Consider the following 11,389-nt stretch of genomic DNA (forward strand, 5'->3'; position numbering starts at 1 on the left):
TGAAACTGCAAAGAATTTGGGGATTTCATTGTCTGCAGTTCATAAAGTCAATAACAGATTGAGGGAATTTGAAGAAATCTGGACGCAAGGGACGAATCTGAAAACCAGTGTTGGCTGGCCGCGATGTTCAGGCCCTCAGACGCCACTGCACTGAAAACAGACACGATTCTGTAGTGGACATCACTGCATGGGCTCAGGAAGGGGCCACGCTGGCCTCAGGGAAGGCCTTGCTTATTTCACCAAGACAGTGCCAAACCACATTCTGCATGTATTCCAACAGCATGGCTCCGCAGTGAAAGAGCTAAACCTTCTGCCTGCAGTCCAGACACACTGAAAGTGTTTGGTGCGTTATGAAAGTAAAGTAGGACAAAGGAGACAATGAAGTGTTGGGCAGTTGAACTTGTGCAAGGAACTTGGACCAAGGATCAGACAATAAGTCTGATCCTTGGTAAATATTAGTTACCTCCTATTTTTCCTGTCACTGACAACATGATACAGCATTCTGGATTTTAGATCTTTACAAAACAAGCTTTAAAAATGCGACACTAGCATTGTCTGTGGTTGTGAAAGAAGTGTCAATAAGTTTATTTATGAGGTCGCCCTTGTACGGACATGCTTTTGTGTATCAGTGCATGCTACACTGGATGGCAAATAATACAGATATATACAAATTAACAAGTACAAATATACTTCTGAGTGTATTATGAATTAATAAAAACTATAGTTTATACATAAAAAGTGTAAATTAATATATTTTTAATCTGCAAGTTAATTTAAGGGCACTGTATGCTAAAAGTGTTTTAACACACTGAAAATATACTACAAATTATTTGACAGCAATTATCTGAACAGTGTATTTTGAAAAACTTTTTACTCAAAAATATATTTCACCATAGCGTATTTATCAAAACTATGCTTTGAATCTATTTAAAGTAAGTAGACATATAAATGTACTTGAAATATACTTTACAATATTTAGATATACTTTAAGTATACTTGTCTAGTATGTGGCTACTTTATACGATGACATACATTAATTCCTTTTTTTTTTTAATATCACAACACATCCATGACTAAATGTATGTTCATTTATACTGGAATATAATTTACCCGATTTGTAAAGTCAAGTTTCAATTTCCACTCAACACGGTTCTCTTAAACTGAAGATAAGGGATAGATACGGAGGGGGGCGGTATTACGACATTGGCTCGATGCAGTCTGCTGGACAAACCAAAGAAGAAGACCTTCTCTGGTGGAGCAGAGAGGCAGCGCATTGACAGTCCGCCAACCTGTCCGTGCCAAGCGGTCTGCGCCCAGCTGACACTGCTCAATCCAGCTCGTGTGTCATTCATCCTTTATTTAACAACAGCCAAATGAACCAAACTTCAACATCGAGGAACCACAGCTGATACTCTCGAATACAGAAATGGCAGACGATGAAATAGACTACAACATCGTGTTTCCAGATGCAGGGACGTCGGGTGAGCATCATTTCATTGTGCCGTGTGTCCATGTCTCAGTTAGCTTAGCGTACGGGGTAACATTATCTTAACGGGGAAGCCGTGAAAATGGCACTCTACTGACCCTTAGCCTAGCATGCTAGCTCGGTTTAGCTTAGCGGGCTGTGACAGCTTCGCTAACGTGCTGTTTCATCGTCTGGTTTGTTTTCAGAGAGACACTGGCAGGGGACAAAGGAGCCAGTTGTGATTCTGTTGGGCTGGGCTGGTTGCAAAGACAAACACCTCTCCAAGTACTGCTCCATCTACAATGAACAGGTTCAAATAAAACTGAAATTCAATACATAATAATAATCTCACAAGACATTCATCTTGCTGTTTGGTCCATTTGGCAGCAGTGTGGCGTTATAGAAGTGGTACACACCTGTCAGCAACTTTCACATATGTTCTTCTCTCATGCTTTCCGTCTTTGTTTTCTTCACCCTTAGGGATGTGTCACCATCCGTTACACAGCTCCCTTGAAGACAGTCTTCATCTCAGAGTCGTTTGGCTACAAGGAGCTGAGCAGTACGGCCCTTAAGTTGCTGGAGATCCTCTATGACTATGAGGTGGAGAACAGTCCTATTTTCTTTCACATATTCAGTAATGGTGGCTTCATGCTGTACCGTTACATTGTAGAGTTGTTGCAGAGTGATAAGCAGTTCAGCTCCCTGAATGTGATTGGGGCCATAGTGGACAGTGCTCCAGATAGTGGGAATGTTCTTGGGGCCCTGCGAGCACTGACGGCCACCCTGGGGCCCAAAATATCTCCTGTTTTAAAATACGTCCTCTTAGCCCTTTTTGCAGTGGGTGTTTTCCTGTTGCGAATCGTGTTGTACCCCCTGACCAAGTACATCCACAAGAACCACTATGATGCAGTCCAGGAGAGGCCGCCCGCCTGGCCTCACCTCTACCTGTACTCCAGGGCTGACCAGGTGGTCAGGCACCGGAATATCGAGGTCTTTATGGGGACCCTTAAGCAGAAAGGTGTCCCGGTGGACAGTTTTGATTTTGTTTCCAGTCCTCATGTGGGTCATTTCCGGGATTTTCCTGAGCAGTATACTCTTAAGTGCCGCACTTTCCTGGTTGCTTGCATGAAGGATTTGGAAAGGACTGAGGTAAAGAAGAGACAGAGGGCTCAGAATCAGTGAAATCTGGAAGATCTTCCCTCCGTTAAGGAGTTCTCCCCAGATTTTGAGGAGAGGTGAAGAACATCAAACTTAGTTCTTCTCACTGAAAAATCGGTTAGAAAATAAAGCTGGCATTTTTTGCAAGGCAGCTGGAATTTGAGCCCAACTAGTACGAGATCTTGCTGATTTTTTTCCCGTCCCGGTGCACAGAATGGAAAGGTTCCACACATGTGGTCTGGGTGCACTGCGCTTAATCCGTGTCTGGAAAACCAGCCATATGAAACACTGTAGTTCACATACCCTGACAGTATGTGGCACAGAGGCCAGACCCTGCCTACTCAAATGTTTTTGAAACAGTCGTAAACCACATGTAAAGATAACTACACAAACTATTGCTATACACTGGAACATAAATCCTTTAGGGTAATTTAAATGGTATTTAATATTGCTGTGAAATGTCATGCATTGTAGATTAGTAGTAGTGAATCTAAACCTGAGGCTGTGTATTGGAAAATCTGTATCTTCTATTTATAAAATTTACAGTATTTATGGTTTTAATCTCACAATTTGTCATTAAATTGAGAGCACAAGGGTGCCTACAATAAAGGCAACTGTCAAAAATTAAAAACTCCTGTTTTTGTTTTTGTTTTTTTTTTATATGTAAAGGTCTCAAAATTGTTGCCTTAAACAATAAATGCCTTTTCAATTTTATGTTATTTTTGGTCCATAAATTGTAGAATACCCCGCCCTAATATGTGATACACAATTGATTTAGTTCAAGGAACAAGGTGATTGACAATGAATGTATTTGTCCAGCACAACTATTGTGTTCTTTCTAACTGATGTGCCTTCAATAAATAAGAATGCTCATAGAAAAGTATGTCGCCGTGTTTGTTTTGAATAGTTCCAAATGCTTTGGATTTCAAACAGGTGTGTCTGTCTGATCTCGCATGGGGACGAAACCGTTCCTTGATTTGGGAATCTCTGAAGTCTATGGGTGAAAGATGGTTTCCAAACAAGGTGAAATTCAGTTCAAATCGCAGTAAATGCTTGCTAATTGCAAAATGTCCAAAGACTATATTTTCACCAGTCTGCCTGGATCATTTGTTATTAATTTAGATTAGAGTTTTTATTTGTAAAACCCTTTTGCAAAGCCATTTTTGCAATATCAACCTATCGTTTAAGCATATTGTCCAGCATTACCATTTAATGCACTGAGCTAGAAATGTGCCATGTCATGTACACGTGGACATTGGACCTGGATCGCTTTTATTGTGTTCTCCCTTGCAGCAGGTATTAAAGACTTGTTTACAGCATGAAGTGTATCCTGCACTATCCTACACAAAATACAGTGATACTACAAACTACAAAGTTGATATTGTAGTTTATAGTGTAAATCGTATGTGAAAGTGAGTGAGTCCTGTTTTTAGTCCTGATTTTATTGTCAAGGGTAAAGTTCATGACAACGTTTTCTTTTATATATGAGGGCTGTATTGTAAAAGGGCTTTATTGTAAATTGACCTTGTGCCTTTGCTGATAACTAGAAGGACTCACTGAACGGAAGACGTCAACACAAGGTGTCCATATGATCTCATACCCAGAGGCAGAGAAAATCCAGCCATTTCCTCTCTCGTCGTGAGATATCAGGGACTGTTTGAAGAGCGTGGCTCTGAATTGGTCCAGCAGGGATGGTTATTGAATGTCTGCGACATGTCAGATTTGACATTTGGAAGAACGAGTGGTTGGCATTTGTCTCTGCGCCAGGCCTGGCCTTGGCACTTCATGTATCATGTAGAGCTGCTTGGAGGAAAGGGAGAAAGAGGAAAGTTTACATATCGGCACAGACAGATGAACATCGCTTACTGGAGTGTATATGAGATCCTGCAGGTGGTCTCCTGCATTGTTTCGGTGACGTAGGAAGTCCCTAGTGGTTACTCTGAATCAAAGTGCTACACAAATGCTTCTGCAAAGTGATCCCTCGCCTTCCTGCAGTCAAGGAAAATAACCAAAAATGTCAACAGTTTAAAATCACAGCATCAGTAGGACCAGAATATGCAATAAAAACCGAATATAATAACAGAAAAGTGAAATGACTCAACATATGAAACAATAAATATGACTAACCTACAATGAAAACCAAAACAGAATTGTCACAAACACAAAATTAAATAAAGCAAAAGGCTTCCAGAATGACAGTATCAAAATACTGTAACATCAATGTTCAATTCATCAATTTGTATTTTAGTAACTTTGATGGACAATCTGTTTGGTGGACTCGCTATTACTAGATGACCAGTACTCGACTTTTCATATGTGTGTGTGTGTGTGTGTGTGTGTGTGTGTGTCTGTTTTCCAAATGACAGTTTGCCTGAATAACAGAAGACCAGATTTCAATTCAGCCTCCACAATTAACAAAGATCAAGCTTGAGGCCTGTCACTCACAATACCATGGAAAAGCTATCTTATGTAATTTGATACCCAAGGATTTGGTTTTGGTGATTTTATTTGGTGACGTTTCTGCTAACAAACACAAGACATTTAGTTTTGGCATTGCTCAGATCATTTTCCCCTGTTTAGCAATGATATTCAACTCGACATGTAGCTTCTCTCTCAGTTCCACTAATGCTGGTGACACACAAAACACAACTGAGTCATCAGCATACATAACTACAGTTTGTTTGTTTGTTTGTTTTACAACATATGGTAAGTCATTTATAAAGATTAAAAATAAAAGTGGCCCCAAGTAACTCCCTTGTGGAACACCACATGATATTTTTTAAAATTCCATCCAGGTTATCTGTATCAGATGTGTCATCTGAAAGAGGTTGCAACATCTCCTCCTCATTGTCCCGGCCAAACTCCCACAGTCAAACTGTCGACTTCGTTAATCATTAGCTATATCGTATGGTCTGGTTATAAACTCACCTGTGCACATATTTAGAATTGCATGACCTCTCATACATTATTTCATTCAGTTTTTTATTATTATAATTAGCATTGACAGAGCTGCAATTTTTTTTTCTTTAAAATATTCTTTCCTCTTGGTGTAATTTACATAAGTTCACTTTAGTTGACCTTGTTTCACAACCTGAACCTGGCTTTTTCACCTGTCTATCAGGCATCTTTCAGTTTGGGCATCAGCTCCCTCCTCCCCCATTGTACAACCTCTGAGAAGTCTTCATTTATCTAGATGTGTGTGCCCTTTAATGTCTTTATTAGCGAAATAAACCAATTGAGGTTATCCTGCTGCTGAAGGAAAATCTCATCGTAACCAGTGAATCATCCTCACAGAGGCATGTTCTGTTTTACTAAGACATACTGAGAGTTGATTGATGTTGGAGATGTTGATGTCTATGTATGTCAGAGGGCTAGCAATCCCAGGGGTGTGTAACAAGTTGACCTGAGAATGAATTTTATTGTACATTTTATTGTTGTGTTTCTCTGTGAAGTGGATGTTAGTGGGTTTTTTGTCCAGTGTGAAAGAGGCATTAGAGCAGGAAAAACACAAAATCAACTGATGGAACACCTGAATGGAACACAGTTACCATTAGGCCTGTAATACCAGATATATATATATTTTTTTTTAATTATTATTTTTTTTATTTATTTATTTTTTTGCCATTTGTTGGCAGTGGGAACAAGTTGTGAACACAGCATTGACATATTACCACATTGTAAGTTGATATGGAGATGATGTTAGCATCACACATCCAGCAGTTATGAAGCCTCATTATCATTCATTCAGATTTGTGTTTGTGGCCACCTGATAAAGTCTAATATTTATTCTATTTTAGCTCCATTTTTGGTTTCCACAAACTCACAAAGGGGAAATATCCATCTCTTTAGATGCTAAATGTTCCACCATGTTCACCAGCCAGTTGTTAGCCGCGTCTCCCTGCTGTTTGGTGCTGAGCAGGGAGTGTACACTGAGTTTTTAGAAGTTCGACGAGCTCCTTCCACATTGTCTTTTGATACTTTCTTATTATGGAAACATTATAGCTGCTTTAAAGACAGAACGTTCTGAGAGAAAATAAAAAGTTAAGATTTATTCTGGGATCAAGACTTTTAAGCAACTAAGAAAAAAAAAACCTGCTGTGAATCCTCATTGCAAGAAGAATTATGATTTACAATGAACAACCACATCACCACACCACATCATAACAAGCATCATTACACATGTAAACACCAATGAACACACCTGACACTGAACCTCATGCAGAGAAATACACACAAACACAGTGACCGTAATATTCCTGAAGAGGGCAGCATTGACTAGCAGTTCCCATCATGCAACCTCTCACAGAGGCCTCAGCTGAGCGTCAGACACACTGCGATCAGGTTCGGGAGTGGATATTTTATTCCGGGCTCCTGAGGGATAAAGGCTGGGAAATTCTACCTTCAGAAGCTATTTATGTGCATGTTTTTACTGTTTTGAAATGGGGAAAAGAAAAAGGTTGTGGTTGTTTATTTGCGCACCAAGAAACAACATGATCATATTCAAAATGTTGAGGTTATTCAGGTGAAGAGCAACATTTCTTTCCTAAAATCTTACCTTCCCTTTTCTTGTCTGACATTGTCCAGACAACAGAATGAAAACAAAGCGTTATTTCAAATGAAAGAAAGAGAGTCTTTCCAGTGAAGGATGGGAGATAAAGGCGAGAGAATAGCTGGGAATACATGGGTGGGAAGAAAACGTCATAACACCCTCCTCTCAGAAACGCACTGAAAGAAGAAATTACCCCATGGAAGTTAATGAAGTCTCACAAGTTGATGAGGGGAAAATTGCGGCGAAGAGGGGTCAGCGCTTTCTCTTTAGCCTTTCCCTCTTCCGCGGAAAATGGCTGCGGTCAAGATCCATACTTTTAGAGGACGCTGAGCACAGAGATGGAGTGAGAGAGATGGGGGGTGGGGGGTGGGGGGGACGCACCAAGATTAATGGTATTAAGTGGTAGCACTTGGCAATGCGGTAACATATCGTCTATGTTCTCTATTCCACACTGATAGTTTCATAGACCTTGGCTTTACACATTGACTTTTAGCTGTGATTTACAGGATTCAAATAATCCGGGTGGCTTTTCATCATCCCAAGACCTGCGAGAATCTTCAGTGCCAGTTTTGTAGGAAAATACAGTCAAAACCTTGAAACATGCCAGTGTCTCCCTTCTGCACTTTGGGTAGCTGGTTATCGCGCAAAGCCAAAAAATGAACTTTCTTTCAGGGATCTGTTTAGTCTCAGTTCTGCCTTGGTTTAATGCCACTCTGGAACCAGAAGAGATGTTTGTATTTATGTACATGCTGACATTTTGGAGGCTACCCTGCAAACCCCCTTTCTAGATCATTGGATGGGGGAGTGCAGTATTTTATCTGACAGGCACACACACACACACACACACAGTAGCAGATAGGATCTAATGGCAAATCTCTGTGCCTCTTTCTCTGGTGATTTGAAGTGATTTTGTATAATGTTTGACATTTTGATTTTAAGGCTGACATACTGTGATTTTATGGCCAATGATCAGGATGATTTCTTTTTTCAGAATTGCTATTTACATGCCGGTCTGCAATAGCACAATAAGAATTACTGTATCTGCAATAATATGAGCTAATTTATGTTTCATACAGAGGAGGGATTTATATTTAGGACTTATATTAATTTGTTTCAACAGATTCACAGACAGATAGATAATCCACCTTTTTTTCATTACTGCATCTCTCCTTGCAATCTTTATAGTCTTCCCATTCTTATCTCTTCTAACACACACACACACACACGCCCAGGTGTGTCACGCTGTATTTTCCAGGCGACACACATGGCGTTGAATCCTTGCCTTTCCCTCTTGCTCCACGGGACCAGCCTTGTGATCAAGTTGAGCGGGGAGCCAAACGAGAAGTCACTCAAGTCACCCTCTCTTCCCTCTAATGAGCAAAGTGTCTCGTGGAAGCCGAGTCTGAGACAGCATGGGAGCTCCCACACACGCGAGCACACTCACACAAAGAGGAATAAATGCGTCACGAGTGCACACAAGCACAAACCTTCAATGGGATGAAATCCAGAGGATCAGGACCAAAGTCCCCTCCGCCTTTGAGTAACTTTAAAAGGTCTCCTGGTGTTTTGGGTTGAAGAATGAAGAGAAAATTGATGTGTGTCTCTGGATGTGTGTGTGCGTGCGTGTGTGCAGTTCTAGAAGGGAATCGGCTTGTTGGACCAAACAGGGAGCCGTAATCAAAATCTCCCCTGGTCTATCTCAGGCCCTCAGCCCTCTACTTAAGACCAAAAGAGGCAAGAAAAGCGATGGAATGTTAGATAAAGGGGAAAAAGGACAGAGAGACATGGAGGGAGAGGAAGACGGAGAGTGAGAGGAACAGCAGTGTAGAAACCCCTCAGCGTGTGTGCAGCCTCTCTCCCATCGTGTGGTACAGCAGGCTGCCTCTCTCAGCCTATTCAAAGCAAGTGTGTGTGCGTGCGCGTGCGTGTGTGTGCGTGCATGTGTGTTTCTTCACAGATGTCCTTGAACAGAACCCCCTCGGCTCTGCGGATCCCTGCTGCCACTGGAGAACATTTGACAAGCAGCAGGCTCTTGTTAGAGCGCTGTCAAATTAAAGGTGTGTGTGTATAGGTCTGAGAAAGTGTGTGTGCCTGTGTGTGTTTCAGAGGCTCTATACAGAGCCCTGTCAAATTAAAACTACCAAACAAACTGTGCGTGTCACACAGGCAGGCCAAGTTGCGTGTATGATGGCAGTGGTAGGCCTTAGGCTGCTTTGTCTGTGTTTGTTTGTGGGTGAATATCTGTGTGTGTGTGTGTGTGAGTGTCTTTGTGTATGTGTGTGTGTGAGAGAGAGACTTGGGTATCATGGCATGCATCTTTTTTTAACATGCATCTTTCACTCGTTTGCAGTAAACAAATGCACAAACATTGGTGTGAAGGAAGAATCTAATGAGGTGTGTCTAAAAGTAAAACACACAGTAAGTGTTACACATATACACACACGCACGTTCAACCTCAGCACACTGCAGACTTATATCTCCATTCCGATGGTTTTGTATGATTATTCAGGAGTCTGAAGGTCTAAAATCTCTTGAAAATCAAGCAAATGTTCATTTCTAATCAGTGATTACTGTCTTTTCATTGCAGTCTTCACACAAATAAATCACGTGTAAATCTTTTTATCAGTGTTGCTCAGGATGGGCAACCACATTAATTTGTACTTGTAATCCCCAAAATGTATCAAAGTCACAAAATGATAAATCATTTCCTGATTAAACATTGAAGTGGATGATATAATGTAATGAACATCAGGTGATGAATGATGATGAAAACAATAAGGAAAGCTGTAGGTCTCCTGCAGGTATGTGGACAGATGTAAATACAGGCAACCTTTATGGCAGGATCCTGTATCATTTAGAGGATATCCCACTGTGTGTGTGTGTGTGTGTGTGTGTGTGTGTGTGTGTGTGTGTGTGTGTGTGTTTGGGGGGGTTGAGGAGAGGCTGCATCTACCTCTTGTACCCTTACAAATGTTAAATATGCTCACAATACTTCAAACAAAGGGGGAAAACAATTAGCAGGACATCTGTTATTTAATATCCGGGCAGAAAACTGTAAAAACTGTGTAGGCATATGGACATACACAATAAATTATCCATGACAACTTGTCATTTTTACATTCTGGCTCATGCACAGAGACACCGAAATACCCAGTGTCCCAGTGTTGCAGTCTTTGCTAAGCTAAGGTAAATCTCTGTTCTGCTCTAGCTTCATATTCAGCATGCACTTATGAGGGTGGTATCTTCTTATCTAACGCGTGGCAAGAAAGTAAATAACAATATTTCCCAAATTGTGAATTTATTTGTTTAAGGGCTTATGTGGAAACCACATAAGAATGAGGGTTGGAACTGCATGTTTGCTTAGCTAAGTGTGTGTGTATATAATAGTCCATACACTACGGAGGCTGCGAGTGTTTTAACTTTGCCTCCATTAGCAAAATGTTATGATTTATGCAGTTGCTGGCAGACTAATATCTTTAGAAGTTTTTTTTTTTTTTTCCTTTATCTTGTAGCCGGGAAGCCGATTCATCTTAAAGAGTGATGAGGGGAGGTTGCTCTCTATGCAAAACGCATTAAAACTAAATGAGGAGTCTATTACTCAAATCCGTCTGATAATCCGTTAGCTAAAGACCCCTGGCCGCTAACTAAGCAGATTAAGATATGTCACTGCCACCACGACCAGGATGACGATAGTACACTACTTATGATCTCACACACACACACACACACACACACGCACACACAGTCTCTCATATGCACATAATGTTAGTCAGTTAATCCCATACTTTCTCACACGCATACAACACACACACCGTCCACACCCCCGCCACTTATCTACATACAGTGTCTCCTTGCCAACTCACTTCATACAATTAATTCTCTCTTCTCCGCCCACTCTGTTGTGCTGTTTGTGCACGTGTGTGTGTGTGTGTGTGTGTGTGTGTGTGTGTGTGTGTGTGTAAAAGGAATGCACAGGGGACCCATGAAGAGGCCGTGTTTGTATGAACATGGACAATTCATCATGGCTTGATTAACATACAAGATTTTATCTCCCTTTCCCCGTCTCTCTCTTTCTCTCTCGCTCTCTCTCTCCTTGTGTTTTGGTCCTGTGTTGATGATTAGAAATAATTTATTCCTCCTGGTTAATTATTTGATATCCTTTGCGCAGAGAGAAAAAAACAGGAAACATTTTCAGTAGCCTGCCTCAGAATAAAGGC

General features: G+C 40.9%; 1 protein-coding gene across 1 annotated transcript; it reads left to right on the plus strand.

The window, feature by feature from the left end:
• Positions 1 to 1,232: 1,232 nt before the first annotated feature.
• On the plus strand, positions 1,233 to 3,494 carry tmem53 (transmembrane protein 53). Its single transcript, XM_076744112.1, has 3 exons — positions 1,233 to 1,481; positions 1,672 to 1,775; positions 1,946 to 3,494. Exons 1-3 carry the CDS (start codon positions 1,427 to 1,429, stop codon positions 2,645 to 2,647), a joined length of 861 nt encoding a protein of 286 aa, XP_076600227.1. The 5' UTR covers positions 1,233 to 1,426; the 3' UTR covers positions 2,648 to 3,494.
• The last annotated feature ends 7,895 nt before the right edge of the window (positions 3,495 to 11,389 follow it).

This window comes from Chaetodon auriga, chromosome 12 (genome assembly GCF_051107435.1).
Source record: "Chaetodon auriga isolate fChaAug3 chromosome 12, fChaAug3.hap1, whole genome shotgun sequence".
Classification (NCBI taxonomy): domain Eukaryota; kingdom Metazoa; phylum Chordata; class Actinopteri; order Chaetodontiformes; family Chaetodontidae; genus Chaetodon; species Chaetodon auriga.